The following is a 22196-nucleotide window of genomic DNA, read 5'->3' as shown; positions in this document are numbered from 1 at the left end:
TTGGTTTTGGTGAGTAGTGAGGACCTCATAGAAGAAATGGTTGTAGGCGATAATCTTGACTCAAGTGATCATGAGCTAATTCAGTTCAAACTGAACGGAAGGATTAATAAAAATAAATCTGCAGCTAGGGTTTTTGATTTCAAAAGGGCTGACTTTCAAAAATGAAGGAAATTAGTTCGGGAAGTGGATTGGACTGAAGAATTTATGGATCTAAAGGTAGAGGAGGCCTGGGATAATTTTAAATCAAAGCTGCAGAAGCTATCGGAAGCCTGCATCCCAAATAAGGGGAAAAAATTCATAGGCAGGAGTGGTAGACTAAGCTGGATGAGCAAGCATCTCAGAGAGGTGATTAAGAAAAAGCAGAAAGCATATAGGGAGTGGAAGAAGGGAGGGATCAGCAAGGAAAGCTACCTTATTGAGGTCAGAACATGTAGGGATAAAGTGAGACAGGCTAAAAGTCAAGTAGAGTTGGACCTTGCAAAGGGAATTAAAACCAATAGTAAAAGGTTCTATAGTCATATAAATAAAGAAGAAAACAAAGAAAGAAGAAGTGGGACCGCTAAACACTGAGGATGGAGTGGAGGCCAAGGATAATCTAGGCATGGCCCAATATCTAAACAAATACTTTGCCTCAGTCTTTAATAAGACTAAAGAGGATCTTAGGGATAATGATAGCATGACAAATGGGAATCAGGATATGGAGGTAGACATTACCATATTTGAGGTAGAAGCGAAACTCAAACAGCTTAATGGGACTAAATTGGGGGGCCCAGATAATCTTCATCCAAGAATATTAAAGGAATTGGCACATGAAATTGCAAGCCCATTAGCAAGAATTTTTAATGAATCTGTAAACTCAGGGGTTGTACCGTATGATTGGAGAATTGCTAACATAGTTCCTATTTTTAAGAAAGGGAAAAAAAGTGATCCGGGTAATTATAGGCCTGTTAGTTTGACATCTGTAGTATGCAAGGCCTTGGAAAAAATTTTGAAGGAGAAGGTAGTTAAGGACATTGAAGTCAATGGTAAATGGGACAAAATACAACATGGTTTTACAAAAGGTAGATCGTGCCAAACCAACCTGATCTCCTTTTTTGAGAAAGTAACAGATTTTTTTAGACAAAGGAAACGCAGTGGATCTAATTTACCTAGATTTTAGAAAGGCGTTTGATACCGTGACACACGGGGAATTATTAGTTAAATTGGAGAAGATGGGGATCAATAGGAAAATTGAAAGGTGGATAAGGAATTGGTTAAAGGGGAGACTACAACGGGTCCTACTGAAAGGTGAACTGTCAGGCTGGAGGGAGGTTACCAGTGGAGTTCCTCAAGGATCGGTTTTGGGACCAATCTTAATCTTTTTATTACTGACCTTGGCACAAAAAGTGGAAGTGTGCTAATAAAGTTTGTGGATGATACAAAGCTGGGAGGTATTGCCAATTTAGAGAAGGATAGGGATACCCTACAGGAGGATCTGGATGACCTTGTAAACTGGAGTAATAGTAATAGGATGAAATTTAATAGTGAGAAGTGTAAGGTCATGCATTTAGGGATTAATAACAAGAATTTTAGTTATAAGCTGGGGACACATCAATTAGAACTAACGGAGGAGGAAAAGGACCTTGGAGTATTGGTTGATCATAGGATGACTATGAGCCGCCAATGCGATATGGCTGTGAAAAAAGCTAATGTGGTCTTGGGATGCATCAGGAGAGGTATTTCTAGTAGGGATTAGGAGGTTTTAGTACCGTTATACAAGGCACTGGTGAGACCTCACCTGTAATACTGTGTGCAGTTCTGGTCTCCCATGTTTAAGAAGAATGAATTCAGACTGGATCAGGTACAGAGAAGGGCTACTAGGATGATCCAAGGAATGGAAATCTTGTCTTATGAAAGGAGACTCAGGGAGCTTGGCATGTTTAGCCTAACTAAAAGAAGGTTGAAGGGAGATACGATTGCTCTCTATAAATATATCAGAGGGATAAATACCAGAGAGGGAGAAGAATTATTTAGTTTCAGTACCAATGTGGACACAAGAACAAATGGATACAAACTGGCCACCAGGAAATTTAGACTAGAAATTAGACGAAGGTTTTTAACTATCAGAGGAGTGAAGTTTTGGAATAGCGTTCCGAGGGAAGCAGTGGGGGAAAAGATCTATCTGGCTTTAAGATTAAACTCGATAAGTTTATGGAGGAGATGGTATGATGGGATAACATGGTTTTGGTAATTAAATATTCATGGTAAATAGGCCCAATGGCCTGTGATGGGATATTAGATGGGGTGGGATCCGAGTTACCCAGGAAAGAATTTTCTGTAGTATCTGGCTGATGATGAATCTTGCCCATATGCTCAGGGTTTAGCTGATGGCCATATTTGGGGTCGGGAAGTAATTTTCCTCCAGGGCAGATTGGAAGAGGCCCTGGAGGTTTTTTGCCTTTCTCTGTAGCATGGGGCACGGGTCACTTGCTGGAGGATTCTCTGCTCCTTGAAGTCTTTAAACTATGATTTGAGGACTTCAGTAGCACAGATATAGGTGTGAGGTTTTTTTTGTTTTTTTTTGTAGGAGTGGTGGGTGAAATTCTGTGGCCTGCGTTGTGCAGGAGGTCAGACTAGATGATCATAATGGTCCCTTCTGACCTAAATATCTATGAATCTATGAATTAATGAAGCCTAACAACTAACTTTATTTGTGACCTGGGAAGTCAACCCCCTCTAGGGCCAAGATAAAATGCAAACTCAGTGATGTCTCAGATGCAATCTTAAACAAAAAATGCAATCAATACAAATGATGTTGAATTACATGTGGTTGTTTTCTAGTGTGCACCATGGGGACTAATCTGGAACCACAAAAGCTATATCATTCATAGCCACAAATTCAATTCAAAATGCAATCCCACAAAGAGCTTTATCCTCTTGGCTATCAAACTCAACTAGAAATATTTTAATCAACATTTGTTGCTAATGAATTTGAGATAGAAGTGATGCAACTGTGAAGGGAAAATTATTATGCAGTTTGTAATTTCCACATTATCAAAAATTCCTTTTTATTTCATTTCCAGACAAAAATTCTTTGTAATATTACTTAGGCCTACTGTGCATGCTCAAGATAATTAAATGATTTCTCTAAGGCTCCCTTTGCCAAAATACATGTGGTATAGAGCAGGATACTTCAATCTCAAAATATAAACTCCATTTTGTATGATGAATTTGAGAGCAAAAACATGCCATGCCCAGGAAAGGTGCTTCAACAAGGTGTAAAGGACTATCACGGAGAATTGTTTGCAGTGCTGTTGTTGCCACCATGTTGGGCCCAGGATACTAGAGAGACAAGGTGGGTGAGGTAACATCTTTTACTGGACCAACTTCTGTTTAAGCTTTCAAGCTTACCCATATCTCTTCTTCTTACCCGTTTCTCTTATTACTGAGAAGTAATCTAGACCACAATCTGAGGCCATCAGTTCCATAGGACAGGGCCAACAGTTGAGAGGCAACAGACTTCCTACTGAAGGTTCCTAGGGGTGAGGTATGTATGATTGAAGGCTGGAGTGGAGTTTTCTAGTGGAGCACATGGCAGAGAGAGGTCTATTTGAGAGAAGGATGCTGCTCTAGCTAAGGTGGGGGCTGACAACTTCCATATGTAAGGAGGATATGCAAGAGGATGAGAGCAGGAGGAACTATCCTAACAAAAAGAAAAGGAGTACTTGTGGCACCTTAGAGACTAACCAATTTATTTGAGCATAAGCTTTCGTGAGCTACAGCTCACTTCATCGGATGCATACTGTGGAAAGTGTAGAAGATCTTTTTATATACACACAAAGCATGAAAAAATACCTCCTCCCACCCCACTCTCCTGCTGCTAATAGCTTATCTAAAGTGATCACTCTCCTTACAATAAGAAAAGGAGTACTTGTGGCACCTTAGAGACTAACCAATTTATTAGAGCATAAGCTTTCGTGAGCTACAACTCACTTCCTCAGATGCATATCGTGGAAACTGCAGCAGGCTTTATATATACACAGAGAATATGAAACAATACCTATTCCCACCCCACTGTCCTGCTGGTAATAGCTTATCTAAAGTGATCATCAGGTGGGCCATTTCCAGCACAAATCCAGGTTTTCTCACCCTCCACCCCCCCACACAAATTCACTCTCCTGCTGGTGATAGCCCATCCAAAGTGACAACTCTTTACACAATGTGCATGACAATCAAGTTGGGCTATTTCCTGCACAAATCCAGGTTTTCTCACATCCCCCCCACCCCCATACACACACAAACTCACTCTCCTGCTGGTAATAGCTCATCCAAACTGACCACTCTTCAAGTTAAAATCCAAGTTAAACCAGAACATCTGGGGGGGGGGGGGGGGGAGGAAAAAACAAGAGGAAACAGGCTACCTTGCATAATGACTTAGCCACTCCAAGTCTCTATTTAAGCCTAAATTAATAGTATCCAATTTGCAAATGAATTCCATTTCAGCAGTTTCTCGCTGGAGTCTGGATTTGAAGTTTTTTTGTTTTAAGATAGCGACCTTCATGTCTGTGATCGCGTGACCAGAGAGATTGAAGTGTTCTCCGACTGGTTTATGAATGTTATAATTCTTGACATCTGATTTGTGTCCATTTATTCTTTTACATAGAGACTGTCCAGTTTGACCAATGTACATGGCAGAGGGGCATTGCTGGCACCAGCAGGACAGTGGGGTGGGAATAGGTATTGTTTCATATTCTCTGTGTATATATAAAGCCTGCTGCAGTTTCCACGATATGCATCTGAGGAAGTGAGCTGTAGCTCACGAAAGCTTATGCTCTAATAAATTGGTTAGTCTCTAAGGTGCCACAAGTACTCCTTTTCTTTTTGCGAATACAGACTAACACGGCTGTTACTCTGAAACCTCTCCTTACAATGTGTATGATAATCAAGTTGGGCCATTTTCAGCACAAATCCAGGTTCTCACACACACACACACACACCCCCCAACACACACAAACCTACTCTCCTGCTGGTAATAGTCAGTGGTGTCTGACTTCCTGAGGAAACTACAATCCATCGGTGATCTTTCTGATAACACCATCCTCGCCACTATGGATGTAGAAGCCCTTTACACCAACATTCCACACAAAGATGGACTACAAGCCATCAAGAACACTATCCCCGATAATGTCACGGCTAACCTGGTGGCTGAACTTTGTGACTTTGTCCTCACCCATAACTATTTTACATTTGGGGACAATGTATACCTTCAGATCAGCGGCACTGCTATGGGTACCCGCATGGCCCCACAGTATGCCAACATTTTTATGGCTGACTTAGAACAACGCTTCCTCAGCTCTCGTCCCTAACGCCCCTACTCTACTTGCACTATATTGATGACATCTTCATCATCTGGACCCATGAAAAAGAAGCCCTTGAGGAATTCCACCATGATTTCAACAATTTCCATCCCACCATCAACCTCAGCCTGGTCCAGTCCACACAAGAGATCCACTTCCTGGACACTACAGTGCTAATAAATGATGGTCACATAAACACCACCCTATACCGGAAACATACTGACCGCTATTCCTACCTACATGCCTCCAGCTTTCACCCTGACCACACCACACGATCCATCGTCTACAGCCAAGCTCTGCGATACAACCGCGTTTGCTCCAACCCCTCAGACAGAGACAAACACCTACAAGGTCTCTATCAAGCATTCTTACAACTACAATACCCACCTGCGGAAGTGAAGAAACAGATTGATAGAGCCAGAAGAGTTCCCAGAAGTCTCCTACTACAGGACAGGCCTAACAAAGAAAATAACAGAACGCCACTAGCCATCACCTTCAGCCCCCAACTAAAACCCCTCCAATGCATTATTACGGATCTACAACCTACCCTGAAGGATGACCCAACACTCTCACAAATCTTGGGAGACAGGCCAGTCCTTGCCGACAGACAGCCCCCCAACCTGAAGCAAATACTCACCAGCAACCACATACCACACAACAGAACCACTAACCCAGGAACCTATCCTTGCAACAAAGCCCGTTGCCAACTGTGCCCACATATCTATTCAGGGGACACCATCACAGGGCCTAATAACATCAGCCACACTATCAGAGGCTCATATGCCATCATGTGCCAGCAATGCCCCTCTGCCATGTACATTGGTCAAACTGGACAGTCTCTACGTAAAAGAATAAATAGACAAATCAGATGTCAAGAATTATAACATTCAGAAACCAGTCGGAGAACACTTCAATCTCTCTGGTCACGCGATTACAGACATGAAAGTTGTGATATTACAACAAAAAAACTTCAAATCCAGACTCCAGCGAGAAACTGTTGAATTGGAATTCATTTGCAAATTTGATACAATTAACTTAGGCTTGAATAGAGACTGGGAGTGGCTAAGTCATTATGCAAGGTAACCTATTTCCCCTTGTTTTTTCCTCGCCCCCTCCCCCGACGTTCTTGTTGAACCCTGGATATGTGCTGGAAATGGCCCACCTTGATTATCACACACGTTGTAAGGAGAGTGATCACTTTAGATAAGCTATTAGCAGCAGGAGAGTGGGGTAGGAGGAGGTATTTTTTCATGCTTTGTGTGTATAAAAAGATCTTCTACACTTTCCACAGTATGCATCTGATGAAGTGAGCTGTAGCTCACGAAAGCTTATGCTCAAATAAATTGGTTAGTCTCTAAGGTGCCACAAGTACTCCTTTTCTTTTTGCGAATACAGACTAACACGGCTGTTACTCTGAAACCTACCCTAACAAAAAACACTGACAAACCACAGACTCACCATAAGGGGTGAGATCTGACAAGACTTGTTTGTTTTTTTCAAAGATTTGTAACCACTGAGTGTTTTAAAAGTAAAGTTTCTGTGGTTAAGACATTTCTTTGCTAAGTCTGTGTTCCTTTCTCACCTGCAATGTGTCCCAGAAGGAATTAAACTAGAAGGCTGGAGTGCCCACAGCCTAAGTGAAGCTCTGAGGGAACATGTGTAAGCAGCAACTCGAGAGGGACTCAGTAGGTCTTAGACACGGATTTCTGAGGTCTAGGGCAGCAGGGTGGGGGTGCCCCACATCCCAGAGAAAGGTAACAGAATGTCTGATCCTGGGAGTCTGGCCTATAGACCTTGAGCTAGAAACAGTGAATACACTCTACTCAGATGCAATTGGCTTGGAAGCACGTGGGACTCCGAAATTGGGACCATATGCCACAGACTGGTACCCAGACAATGGGGAAGCTGTAACAGGTAGTAACATTTTGAAAACAGTTATGGTACCAAATATCAACAGTATGCTTAAAACAATCAATATTTCCACTGAAGAGAGTTTCGAAGAATAATCTGGCTGTGAAAACTTCTTGTAGGATAAAACAATAGAGAAGAGAGTTTTTGGCACTTCTGGTAATATTGATTTTTTTTTTCATTTACATTTTCAAGAGTAACTAGTGATTTTTGGGGCACAACCTGAGATACCTTAAAGGAGTTTAATTTTCAGAAGGCTGATAAACAGCACTGTCTGAAGTCAGGACTTTTTCTGAAAATCAGGCACCCCCAGACTGATGCACTTAAAGTCAGTAGTGATATTTGAACATTTAGAGACAAAAATTTAAGAACATTATGGACTAAAATCTTATGGGGGAAAAGAATACAGACAACTGCATCATTTAATTTAGAAAAGCTGGTTTCAGCAAATATATAATTTTAAGAACAGAAGACGACCATTAAAATAATCTAGTTTGTCCTTCTGCATAACACCAGCCACAGAATTTCACCCAGTGATTTCATTTAGAACTGTCTTGTGGTTCAGAACTCCTGCTCACTTTTAAAAATCAGATTCTAAAGCTCTGTCATGGGGTGGATCCACCTGTTTTGGACAACTATGACATTTATTTCAAGCTTTTATGTGCCATAGCCTCAACTGGTATAAATTAGTGTAGCTTCATTGAAGTTAATGGAGACACATCTATTTACATCAGCTGAGGTTCTAGTCCATATACATATGCACCCTTCCACCAACAATCAGCTCTGACCATTTGTTCCACACATTCTATACAAAAATCCGTAAGTGAAACTTTGCATACCCCTGAAGTTATCTTTTTATTGTAATATACATCCACCTGGAACTCTAGGAACAAGTATAAAATATTAAACATATTATAACCAATGTACAAAATATAAAATCCTCTCAAATCAGGACTCTCTCCACACTATAAAAACCCACTCATTCAGTTTTTCCCAAAAAAACCTGGGAAAGGAGAGGAGCTTTGCAGAGTGACTTGAAGATCAACAAATTGAGCCTCTGAAACAGCAGTGGGAGAAGCAAGTTCCAGAGTTGAGCTCCCTTCACTGAAAATGCCTAAACCACTTTTCATTTAAATCTGGATGTTAGCTTGAGTGCCTCAAATTACCTCAGTGTCATTGTATCACGTAGGCTTTGTTCTTCACCACGAGGTAACTGCATTCAGTCATCCATACACTTTTATCATTGCCATACAGTGAGACAACACCTCTCCCTGAGTTACAAAGCAAACCCCAAGCTGAGAACCATTTAACACCTTCGCAAAAAGAACAGGAGTACTTGTAGCACCTTAGAGACTAACCAATTTATTTGAGCATGAGCTTTCGTGAGCTACAGCTCACTTCATCGGATGCTGTAGCTCACGAAAGCTCATGCTCAAATAAATTGGTTAGTCTCTAAGGTGCCACAAGTACTCCTGTTCTTTTTGCGAAGACAGACTAACACGGCTGTTACTCTGAAATTTAACACCTTGTTAGCCTATTTTGAAGGTTGTTAGCCAATGTATGTATGTTACACACACAACACATTATGTATTATGCCCATTGTATTATTATAATGCATCTGTGAGTGGGGCTGGGGGTAATCACGCAAACTGTACTATGACTATTCTTGCACACTTAAGCTAAGGCGTACATCCTACAATGCCTAGGGATAAGAACAGCTCAGCTCTTGGCTTAAGCAAATACAACTGTCAAAAACTAGATGGACAAGTGTTAAGGTACAATGTTGTGTATGTATGAATAATGTAAATGTATGAATGTTCTCTGTTAGGGAGTACCTTCATGCCTTTTAGCATTCAGAATTTAATATTCAAACGAAAGATCGGAAAGTACAGGGAGGCACCAAAGACAAAACTGGCACAATCTCGCCAATTAAATTTTAAGCATGGTGAACAGCGTTCTGTAACTTGTAAACAGCCATCTATAAAAGATGGGGAGTTTAAGGGGGCTTTTGGGAAGCACATCTTCTGTGTAAGGTGAACCAAACACATTGCAAGACTGCCTCCTGGGAAGGACCGGTAATGGATTAACTCTGTCTTTCCTGTAGTCTATTGCTTTATCTTTAGCCAATAAATTTGGCTGAGGTTGGTTATTTAGTCTCTTGAACATTCTTAATATTGAACCACAAGTATATTCAATTAGTTGGCTATGCCTTTTTGTCATTTAAAGCTAAATGAAGATAGAAAAGTGCAAGGTTTTAATAGAAATTTTTTTTCTCCACTTTTCTTAACATGCATATCTTGAGAATAGCTATTTTGTAATTAATGGCTGTTTTCATTTGACTCATGCTTTTCTATGTCATTTTAGTTCATTTCAGTTCATCTTCTGATTAGTATTTACTATGTCTAAAACAAAGCATGTGTGTTCTCTTAGTTAAACTGCCTTCCCAATTCCTGGAGTGGGCAGACAAATTGTCCCATAACACCCTGTGAGTGCAAGTGTAGAGCAACAGAGTTGTGTTGCTATACATTTTGGGATATGCACCAGATAACTGTGTTGCTTGACACAGTCAGATGCAGAGCCAGTGCAGGTGGTACTCCCTGGGGAATTCTGCACAGGATTGATGTCCCCCACAGATTTCTTTGCTTTCTCGCAGAAAAATGACTCTCTGATGGGGGAAGCAAAAGGAAGCTACAAGTGCGGTCATGTGACCCCGCCCCAGTAGTATGTTTTGGGTGCCCAGGGCAGCTGGTAGAGAGGTAAATCACTTTGGGGCAGAGGGCAGGACTGAGGAAGACCCAGCTGGCGGCTCCTACCCTGCGCTCAGCTGCTAGTCCCGGCTGGGCTGGGAAGAACGGGATTTCCTCTTCCCGTGCACAGCATCCGGAGCTGTGTCTGACTCACCCCCAGATTTCTCCCCCAGCTTAGGAAGCTCTGCAAACACTCCACCCCCATCGCTCCTCAACTGCGGGGAGAGGGATCACTGTACAGGGAGGTGCTTCCCCCATCCGCCCAACCCCTGTGCATCCAAACCCCCTCATACCCAGACCCTCCCGCCGAGCCTCATCCCCCCTGCACGCCGAACTTCCCTGATGAGCCCCACTTCCCCTGCACCTGGACCATCCTGACAAGCCACCTGCACCCCCATCATTCCAAACCTCAACCAGCTGCATCTGGATCCCCATCCCACTGAGCCCCACTCCCCCAGCATCTGGAGCCCACCACTGAGCTCTCCACACCCAGACCCCCACTGCCGAGCTCTATCCCCCCACACCCGGACACCTCTTCTGCTGAGCCCCAACTACCTTCACCTGGACCCCCTCCCCCAGAGTCCCATTACCGTTGCACCCAGAACCCCCTAACAAGCCCCTGTGCATCCAGATCCACTCTACACACGGATCCTCCACTGAGCCACTCACACCCAGATTGCCCCACACAGAACCCTTTAAACCCACACCTGGATCCCCCTACATTAAGCCCCTCCACGCTTGGATCATGCCTTGCTGAGCCTGCCTACCCAGACCTGGTGCACCTGGTCCAGAGGGGCAGGGCTCTGAAGTGTTTTTGAGGCAGGCTGGGTCCTTGCACTGTGTCAGGGTTGAGTGCAGCCTCATCGCTGAGTCTGTGTCCCAGGGGGAAGCTGCACAGTGATCTCCCACCTCTGTGCATCCAGTGTCCTGTGCTCCCCAATGCCATGCTGGAGCCTCTGCATTTATTTGACAAATAAAATGTGCAGAATTTTACAGAATTTTAAAATATTGTGCTAAGAATTTATTTTTTGGTGCAGAATGCCCTCATGAGTAAGGTGGAGGAAGTGACAGCATAGTACATGTGGTCACATACTCATAAATTAGACTATCACAGGTTAACTAACCCTGCAATTTTTTACTTTATGGTTAACATGCACAGAAAACATATGCATAGAATCATTTCAGTTGTTTTAGAGGTTACAGCTAACACACTCGATTGCACTTTTAATCTCCTGAAAAATCTTACAAGACGTTTTCTGTAGAAATTATGTCAGTTATAAATAGAGCAAACACTTAAAATTAAGTAGAATAAATAAAGGCATCCCAAACATAAAAACATTACTGTTTCATTTTATTGAAGAGGTTTATCTTTCTTTAATTACCTCCTGATTTAAATGTACTCTGTTCAAAGGAAAGTAAACCTCAATAAACTTCTAACACATTATATTTATGGTAGTTTTAATGATGTAACTGCAAAATAACTAGAAACTGACAGATTGTAAATATCATTTGCCACTCTGTGGGTTTACATGGACAAAGACTAAATGACCTTTCCAGTGACCTACTGTTCTAATGTGTTTTGTAGCTGCAATTAACTCTACACTCCAGGTCATGCAATTATGTCCTAACCCTTTCTCTGTCTTGCACAATTAAGCAAACATGATGAAAGACATGATTTATATTGTTTCTGTAAATTTTAAATCTTAAGTTTAAGTACTGCATTTTGTAGATAATAAGACGCAGTCCTCCACTGACTGGATCCCCAAAGGGAGGTTGGGGAAGGCAGGCTGTTTCCATCAGAAGGGTGAATTCTCTCCCTCTCATCAGCCTGCAAGAGATCTTGATGGCACAGAAAAAGCATTGAGCACTAGTCAGGAAGACACTGAACTTTTGTGGCCTCTCACCTTGCTGACTACTTCTTTATTCAATCCTCATTCTCTTCCTTTTCTGTTTCTGTCTTTTTGGACATTGCTATTACTGTTAATATTATGGTCATGCCTAGTGACCCCAACTGAAATCAAGGCCACATCGTGGTTGGCACTATACAAACATATAAAGAAACAGTCTCTAAATGTAATATTTAAATAGATATGGCAGAATTATCCAATGGAGCACATTGCCTTTGTTCCCTCTACACTCACTCTTGATCAGCTCATGCACAGGATTCACTGTGGTTGGTATCTGAATCAATGGGAATATATTAGGCAACCTCCTGTTTTAATAGACTATTCAGTACTGTTGGGGACACTGAAGCACAGTTCTGCTTCATCTCTATTTGATGTCCATTCCCAGCAAGTCACCAATTTTTGTCAGGCCAAGTAGTTGCTTAAGAGAGATATCACTGCAGATGTATCCCAGTACTACATCAAATTCACTCTCCCTAAAACTGAATATACCGTTTCTCCTTATCACTCTTTTCTACCTCCCTTCACCACCACTCTAGACAGCTTTGCTATCCCTCCTGCCTCTCATGCTTGGAACCCATATGTAATAGCCTTTGATTTCTCCCTTTGTCCATTCTTCTGCTAAGTCTTTTTACTTAAGTGTACCAAGTCCACCCTTCCTCTTCACTGTTCCCACTGCTAAAACCCTCGCCCACAACTTGGTGTACTCTCACCTTGCCAATATAGCATTCTTCCTGACCTGCTCTTTTACATCTCTCCCTTCTCCAGTCTATTCACAATCACACTGCTAAAGCCATCTTCTGCTCCTGACACTCCTTATTGTTTACACTCTCTACTTTATGCCTTCTATCAAGCTGCCCCCTAGAACAGTTTCCCATTCCCTGGGGACCTATCACTCCTCTTCTCCTTCCAAATAGTCTCCCCTCCCCCAATAATCCTTCTTTCCTTTTCCTAATCTCTCCTTGTTGTCAATGACCTGACCTGGCATTCTTGGTCTCATCCACCTCAAACTGTAACCACTTTGAGCCAGCTACGAGGAAGGTTTTATATTGCTTCTGCAGACCCATACTGTAGACCAGTGGTTCCCAAACTTGTTCCGCCGCTTATGCAGGGAAAGCCCCTGGCGGGCCGAACCGGTTTGTTTACCTGCCGCGTCCGCAGGTTCGGCCGATCGTGGCTCCCAGTGGCCATGGTTCGCTGCTCCAGGCCAATGGGAGCTGCTGGAAGTGGCGGCCAGTAAGTCACTCGGCCCGTGCACCTTCCAGTGGCTCCCATTGGCCTCGAGCAGCGAACCGCGGCCACTAGGAGCCACGATCGGCCGAACCTGCGGACGCGGCAGGTAAACAAACCGGCCCGGCCTGCCAGGGGCTTCCCCTGCACAAGCGGCGGAACAAGTTTGGGAACCACTGCTGTAGAATATTGCGTATTGATGAGCCATGGAACTGTTTAAAGGCATGAACAGGTCGGTGGCATGCACAAACTGACCATTGGTCTGACCACTTCAAATTGCAGTTAAGAAAAGCCTGTCCTTCCACTACCTGTCTTCAGTTCCTCTCTACCTCAGCAAAATACATGCATTCTCCAAATAAGAGAAGGGAGGGACAGTTTGAATCGGAGAGGCAATAATAATCAGAGAATACCAGTCGCTTTTAAGTTTGCCTCCTTTGTTCCTTCATAAAACTAGCTTCAGATTCCACTGTAAATTTAGCAAACAACTGAAATCTTCAGTTAGCGGTTTGGTAATAGAAAACTGGTAAAAAATTAAAAGACCAGCCCTCTTGAAATCATTGCCTTCACCTCAGGTATCTAACATGTCTAGTCAGAGGATAATCCTGTTACTATTCGCAAAAAGAACAGGAGTACTTGTGGCACCTTAGAGACTAACCAATTTATTTGAGCATGAGCTTTCGTGAGCTACAGCTCACTTCATCGGATGCATTCAGAAAGCTTATGATCAAATAAATTGGTTAGTCTCCAAGGTGCCACTAGTACTCCTTTTCTTTTTGCGAATACAGACTAACACGGCTGCTACTCTGCAACCTGTTACTATTGCAAAAAGCATTTTTTTTTAAAGCCCAAACACTTTGAGATGCACCATTTTGATAGTTTGAATAGAATTGAAACCTTAGATGAACTACTAAAAACACTGAAAATTACTACAAAACTATTAATAGCCATTATATACTTTTTTAAAAAAAATTAAAGGCACCAATCAAAACAAGAGATTAAAAGCAATATTTTATAACTGCTTTTGCTTAGCAGGTGGACAAAGACCATTAATGGGGAAAAAGATTCTTTGACCCATGATCCATACACATACCTCCTAATAATTTATTGCTTTAAATAATTCCATTGATTGTGAGGCATAGCATACAAATTCCTACAAGAGGAATCTGCAGAGATATTTCATGAAGGAAAATGCACCTCAAAGCTACAGAGTACCAGACCACCAATAAATGCTTTTTCTTCACACATTTATTAACTGTTACTCAAAGTGACATCATTTACACGTCAAATTATACTTCATTGATTGAAACTAGTTATAAGGTTATTGTTACTTTAGGACTGTGTAAGTACTGATTATATTCAAACAAAGTTACTTCTATTGTTTTTATTCTGTTTAAAAATGTTTTATAATACATGAACTAATCGCCACACATACTTCCAAATGAAAACCTCTTCCACTGATTTCCTGTGTAACTGTGGGTAAGACATCACTTAACCCCTGTGTTTCAGTTTGCCCATCTGTAAAATGGTTGTAATTATAAAATACGTCCCTCCCTCACAGGGATACTGCAGGATTTAACAAATTCTAAAGCACTTTGAGACCCTTGAATAAAAACCACTAGGTAAGTAGCAGGTACAGCTTTCACAAAAGCTGTAATTAATGTTAATATATTTTTATTATAATTTCTTTTCATGAAAAAAGTATTGTTTTGGGATAAAGCTTTCCAAAGTATTTTCCTTGGAGCTGAAGCTCAAAATGGAAAGTTTGAGGAAACTCCACTTAGAGGTTTCTGAGTTATGGGAAGATATGGGGAGGGAAGAAAGACATTTTCAAATAAAAAGAAATGAAACTAATCAATGAATTCCAGACTTTTCTTAAATTCATTACACAACCTCCAAAACTAGTTTGTGACTAGTAATCCATGCTACAACTGGGGGGGGGGGGGGGGGGGTGGCGAAGCATTTAAAAGCTAGCCTTTATTTATAATGAGCATACTCAATAAGCGTTTGCTAAGACCATTAGCAAAGTCAGAATAGCATCTCACCCTGTGTGCCCTCATTAAGGGATAGAAGAGCTGCACCCTCCTGCTACAGAGATGGCCAGGCACAGAAGCTGTTACTATGATAGTTTGTTTACAGAAAACTGAAAGCCTTTTATTGAAATACATCCAACAAGATTCTTCAAGTGACTGTCCCAATACCAGGTATAGGGGGAAAAAAATCATTGGGGAGGGGGAGGCGCAGATCAAGTTTCTATATGTTATTGCCACATTTTTGAGGTACTCTGCAGTATTTGTTTAAAACGGAAAGCAAGTGTGTGTCTCTCTCTTGCAAAGAGAAACCAGCTCATTGTAAGCCATTGTAATACCATTCTGGCAGCCCAACCTTAGACGGAATTGTCTAGTGTCAAAACGCAAAACAGCAGAATTGTGAAGTTGACTTCCCCCATACTAATTCACTTCAATAAAATATCAATTATAGCACCTCCACTGAACTGTAGAAACATCCATGGGTTTTATCCATTAACACTTCCACATAGATCTCTTACCAAGAGTAAACAATGATTGAAGCATATACTCCCAAAGTGAATTAGCATTACGGAACCAAACCCTCCACTGGGGTAAACTGCCACAGAAGTCAATGGAGCCAGACAAGTTTACACCAACAAATCTGGTTGATAATTACCAATTTGTATTTTTGTTCTCTCAAGCTATCTGATATTCCAGTTTGCTTCAAATGTAGTCATCAGTTAAACCTTTTTTTTTTTTTTTTACAATGTGAAATAATAAAAACCTTTCAACATTTAATAACGTACATGACACTTGTGACAGTAGGACACATTCTAAACATTTTTAAAACCTTCATTTGTGTAAGCTTTTGCCTGATTTTTTAATGTTTTAGACACTATGGAAATTTATTTCTTTGGAAAGTCAAATGCAATTCATTTGTTTTACCTTGTTACTTTACAGCTTGATTCAATCAACTCATTTTCAATGTCAAGGAGGCTAGAAGGCAGACTGAATTCCAGTGGAGAGGTCAGTCTTTTCAAACGCAGTAAGCCAACACAGAATTTGGCTCCCATCTCTTCCAGTTCTCGTGTCCCTATCTGCAACCCCTATGCATGAAATAAAATATAGATACACTCTATTAGCTTATAACCACATTCCAGTATTTTGTTACATTTTACTTTATTTTGCTCCAAATTAGCTGTGAAATGCAGACAAGAATTTATACATAAATGCTTACAAAGAAGGAATTAAAAAAATTAAAAGGTTAATTTTAATCTTGGATAGAGCAGCCATTTCTAGAAGACTTCAGGATCTCAGAGGTATATTCTGCCCTCTGTGCTGGAGCTTAATTCCCATCAATGCAAATGTGGATTACACTTGGAGCACTGAAGAGAAATCAGATTCTTAAATCACAGTTTATAAGAACAGTTGAATATTAAGTCATTTTTCACAGAAACTGAATTTACAGTATTTAATTTTTAATCTAAAATAATTTTCTTCAGGAAGTTCTGTCAGAATGAAAAGAAATTAGTATATTCCGGGTGTATAAAATTCAGTAAAATACACCAATTTGTTTAAAAACTAATTTACAAAATTTCTTACCAAGAATGAAGGAATAAATAATTCATTCTTAATAATTCATGAATAAGAATGAATAGAAACTATCATACCTAACTCTTTCATAGAGCAGTATTGCACAGTTGCCAAACTCTAAAATTTTTCAGTTCAAAGTTATTGCCACAGTGGATACCCTCTTGATTTCTAGGAAGTGATGGACTCAAAAGTCTGCTTCAGCCAAAGATTGTTTCACATGGATGTTGGAGCAAGCTACAGTTTCGTTGAGGATGCCGGAAAAATAAATGTCTATTCTGCAATCTGATCTTTTGAATTTTTGCAATTGCTATTACATATAATTCTTATAATAATCATTATCGAGTTTCTTTTCAAACCCAGGCTCAGCTGTCTGGAGGTAATTTTGGATGAGTAGAATTTGGGCTAGATGAAGTCTTATACTATATTCCGTTCTTTACAAATGTATATTATTTTTTCTTTCAGACATAGCATTTAATGTGCTGGATGGATTTTTCTTTGCTATAACTAAGGTGGAGACTGCTTTGGGTGAATAACCCTTTTTACTTCGTTGTTGGCACTCAGATTTCAGGCAGCTGGTTTCAAGATACCAGAGGCCAGGAAGTTTGTCGTCTTTGGCAGAGAAGAATCTTCCTATAATGGCATGTTCACCAGGGGTTCCATTGCCATGTCAAATACTGGAAAACAAAGGTCTCCTAGCCTATTGAAGTAGTATATCTAGGTCATGTGCTCTCCCTCCCACCCCCACTGTTCTCAGACCTTAGAATAGGCTGATGTAAGATATGAGCATCTTCAAGAGCTTAACTTGGGTGCCATTTCTCAGTAGAACACAAGTTAGATGAGGAACATACTTCCTCTGTACTTTTTCTTGGAAGACTTTTGCCTCTTTCTTGTTCTATCAATTGATCTTAATCTGCCAGATGAATCTCATGATTTCCTTCTCATAACGAGAGTGTGGGCATTTCTAGAGGCCAGGCATCCCAGATGTCCTCTTTGCCTTCATAGGAAGATGGAAATCTCTCTCATTGCACTGACTCCAAAGAAAAGATTATTGTGCAGGGATTTGATCTTTTTGGTTGGTTTGTAATAAGCATGAAGGGGTTTTCCTTTCTGGATAACGGATTTCTCAGTCTGACTCAACTGTATAGATTTTCCATTTGATTTCTACTCTTTTTTACCTGAGGTCTGATTGAGGCCTTTGGAAGTTAATTTTCCTAAATTTCAGTTTGGCATCCCATACTTTACCTTATGTATCTAAAAAGTATTCTGAAGATTTTTGGTCAGTGGGACTCCTGGATGCCTTATTGTCAACAGGAACCCTAAAAGCATCCCCATCTCAGGACCACAGAAGGTGGTCAGGGAATATTTCGGAACTAATCCATCACAGCGATACTTTTAATTCCTATTTTGTACTAGGTACACAATAGGAATTAATGTACTCTATATGGGCCTACTGAGAAACCTGCTGAGGTGTGTGCTTTGTCAGTAGGCAAAGAGAGCCTGGTTTGGCATGCTGGAATAGGATAATGATACCTCACTCTCTACCTGGTTTGCAGCCTTCTGGTCCGCCTGTTCAACATGGCTGAGGTCTGCTTGCAAACAGGAGAAGCTACTGTGTGGGATGTTTTGGCATTCAGGGGTCATTTACTTTCTAAGCCTGCTTCAGCTTGCCTCTCTGCTTCAGCCTGCAGCAATGTTTGAGGCACTGTGGGAAGGGAAAGAAGATGGAGGAGGCTTCAAGTCATCCACTATTTTTGACTGGTTGTACTTTTTAGCAATATTCAACTGTTGGTTGTTGGGTAATACAAAAAAAGGCATAAGGCAACAGGCTTGTACTGCACTGGAAACACAGGCTGGCCCTGATTTTCTCATCCAGCACTGCTGGGACACTTTTGAAGAAAATAAAATTTTAAAAGACAAGTTCCCAAGTTGTGGGAGGGAGGCAGGAAAGCAGGCAAAATTTAACTACTTTTATTCACTGCTGAACAGCGAACTGCTAAAGTAGCATGAACATATTTGGCTTTATGTGCCTCCTCCTGCTGCCATGGAAGAGAATTCTGGAGGCGACATTACCCAATATCTGGTGTATCACTCTAGACTGTACCAAGAGGAGAGCTCCTCACATCGCAAAAGCTTGCTAATGGTCATGTATCCAAGAAGTCTGTTTTAAAATACTTGAATGTACTGGTAACTGATAAAGTAATTGTTTCCAAATTACAGTAAGAACCATGAATTTCTTCATTTGTAGGTTTAAAATTTCAACCATAAATATTTTTATTTACTTGATTATTATAGTCTTGTTAATATGGACAATCAACAGAACATACACATTACATTTTTAGAATGACAGATCCAAAAGAATAATGAAGGAATCTACATTATATTGTGCAAAACAGTCTATTTCAATATAATGTAAAAAGCCCTATAGCAGGATGTTCATGCACCTTTTTTTAAAAAAACAGACAAGCTGGGTTTTAGAAAGTGCTATCAGTGGAAATGGTAAACTCAATCCACACATAGGGTTTCACTTCATCTAGTTTCTTTACCTTATATTTGCCCTGATCGCAGCCACATAACGTGCTCTCCATTGTGTAGCTCCTTTGTACTCCTATCTCTCTCCAGACAACTACACGTGCTGTTGATTCCTTGGACTTTTCCACTACAAAGCTGCAGCTGCTCATGCTGAATGTTGGGGCAATCTGACTGAGAATCTTAGGAAGAGTCTATAGGATAGTAATTTGAAAAAGACTCAATTTGTTTTTATGAAAATGTGAAACCACAGTATATTAATCAGACAGTTCAGATCTCAAATTCTAGTTTAAAAAAAAATAGGAAGATTTTGCAAAATCCATCCAAAGTAATGTTTTCATTATTTAAAAAGAGCCAAGAACCCCAACTGATTCATTCTTCCCCCACCTTTAAAAATTCCCCGGTAGCGTTTACAACCCTATTATTAAAATAGTGAGAGAGTCAAGTGCATAAAAAATAGAAAGTGAAGTGCCTAGTAGAAAAGATTTGACTCTATGCATGACTAATTTGGTTTTATTGTTGAAGCTGAGCCAAGTGCAAAAGGGAAATGTAATTTAGATTAATATTCAGTTTCAATGTATAGGAAGTTCTAGATTTTAAAATACTATATAGTATTTCTGACATTGATTCAGCAAAAGCACTTAACTTTAAGCATGTGAATACATTCAAATTCAATAGAACTATTCACAGACTTCAGTGTGTATGTACGTTTCAATTGTTTGCTAGATTGAGGCCCAACACACTTAACTATGTGCATTTAATTTTAATCTTTGAAGTCAGTGCAAGTTTACCATTAGTGCTTTGCCGAACAGGGATAGGCTGAAAGTTAGCCATATGTGTAAGCATTTGGGCTTGATCCAAAGCACCACCGAAGTCAATGGGAGTCTTTCCATAGACGTCAATAAGCTCTGGATCAGGCTTATGTTGAACTGGGGCTTTATTTGAAAAATGTGTCTTTAAATTAATTCCTCTATTTTTCACGTGTACAGCACATCAATTTGATATGGACTTGGTGACCTATTCAGATGATATCATTCGTAATGTTCTAACCAAATAAACTACAAGCAATAGTCAAAATTGCCAGAGTAAAAAGTTATATGTACAAAGGCTCTATTATGAAGAGACTATTCAGCAACATTTCAGCCCAGCACACTAAAGCACTGAGTACATTATATAAACAAACTGCCTTGGGATTATACCACTTGGGAAATAATATTGGTGTAGAATTTATTTAAACAAGAATACTGGAGAGTGATTCTCATATATGATTTGAAAATCGTACCTAATAGTAGAATAGCTTTTCAAATATCAGGTGATCTCCTAAGGCATCTGTTCATAAAAATAAGAAAACTGGGAGCAGCTGTATTAAATTATGCCAGAGATAACCACTCACCCCACAAACCTCAACTGTTAAATTTAAAATATGAGGTTTTGGTGTACATATAAGTGCTAAACAGCATTTGGTATCTTCAATTCTTCAGTAGCTGGAAAATATTACACTTATTTCAGCTGTTCACTTGCAGGTCTCTCTCTCTTTGACCCTGATCCTTCACTCTTGGAAAGTTCATAGAAATGATTTCACTTCAGTCAAAAATATGTTGCTACATGTGACAGATGCAAAAAAGTTATACGTTTTCAACTTATTTTAATTTGTTTGGCCATATGATAGGACTACTCTCTCCATTTCTAGCAATATGGACACACTGCACTTCTATAAAAATTCTGTACCCGTTTTAATTAGCAAATGGTTCAAGTGCTGATATAGACTCAGGGCAGACATTTCAGCCCTCGTCAAAAAACTCAAAAGGCTGGTCTATAATACTTACATTGTTACTAAAACTGGTGCAAATATCTGAAATTTCATAGTGTAGACAAGATTTAAGTGATTGAAGTGGATAATGAAATTGTAAATAATCAGAGACACTTAAAAAATTGTAAGGGAAACAATCCAGTAGCATTTGGGGGTCTTTTTATGTCTGAGCAACAAAAAGCATGCATAACTGTTTGCACTTGTTAGATTCATAACTAGCTATTTGCATGTACAGTCACCTGATCAGTGAGCACACCTGTAAAGAAAAAAGTAGGTATGCAAACAGGTGCAGATATTGGGCCTCCTTAAAAAAAAAGTCATCCTCAAAGTAAAAAGAAAAAAACAACTGTATATATTTGTGATTGCCACAAGGTGGCAGTGAAACTACACAATAAGACACTTATTTTGTAGGAAAGATTGTTTTACAGTCACTGTGACTATGCAAAAAAAAAGTTATTTTGAACTCTTAATTTAAAAATCCTTATCAAACAGATTTATGCAGTAATAATGCACTGGAAAAATATTACACTGCAAAAATTACATTAAAACATTATGGTTGCAAATTCAAGCACTCAAAAATTAGGAAATGCCAGAATTAAGGCTACCCATGCAAACGTAATACAGCCCCCTTGCGTGCATGCAGTATGAAACAGTCTAATTACATGATCATAAACGACTTTTTCCACAGGACCTCTGCCTCTTTCAGTGCACAAGATGAATGGTGCTCATGTAATGAGCAACTATTCAGTGTTCCCAGTCTCCTTGCCCAGACAGTGCCAGTATTCCACTTGGCTCCTAGTTGGGTCTCAGTCTCCTCCAATCCACTGGGTCCTAGTCCCAGTCTCCTCTCACCCAGCTCCCAGTCAGATTCTCATTACCCAGCCAACTGTAGACTCCCTCCACCCCAACTCCTAGTTTTCCCCTCATATCCTAACCCTGACAGTCTCCAGTCCCAACCCCCACCCCTCCCCAGACTCCTTATTCCAATCTATGTCCTCCCCTTCCCCGCAATCTCCCACCAGGTTTAGCTCTTGCTCCCTCTGCATTCAGATCAGGTGCCTCTTCCACACTGCCTAGGTGTCAGCAGGAGGGGCACAGAGCCAGAGAGTTTCCCGGCTCTCTGTTCCAGGGTCTGG

The 22196-nt window shown here is 40.5% G+C and overlaps 1 protein-coding gene across 4 annotated transcripts in view; it reads right to left on the bottom strand.

Moving 5' to 3' along the window:
• AGTPBP1 (ATP/GTP binding carboxypeptidase 1) overlaps positions 1-22196 on the bottom strand; it is a 143464-nt gene that overhangs the window by 24187 nt on the left and 97081 nt on the right. For 3 of the 4 annotated variants that reach the window (XM_084629416.1, XM_084629415.1, XM_084629417.1), the window contains 2 exons: positions 19268-19444; positions 16077-16237 (listed from right to left, as the gene is read on the bottom strand). In XM_084629416.1, coding sequence (XP_084485542.1) covers positions 16077-16237; positions 19268-19444 — 338 coding nt within the window. Of the gene's footprint in view, positions 1-16076; positions 16238-19267; positions 19445-22196 lie in introns of those variants that run through there. The other variant, XM_084629418.1, reaches the window with a different exon arrangement.

Source organism: Lepidochelys olivacea (assembly GCF_965140295.1).
Source record: "Lepidochelys olivacea isolate rLepOli2 genome assembly, chromosome: 5".
Taxonomy (NCBI): domain Eukaryota; kingdom Metazoa; phylum Chordata; order Testudines; family Cheloniidae; genus Lepidochelys; species Lepidochelys olivacea.
This window is presented reverse-complemented; position numbering and strand designations above follow the sequence as displayed.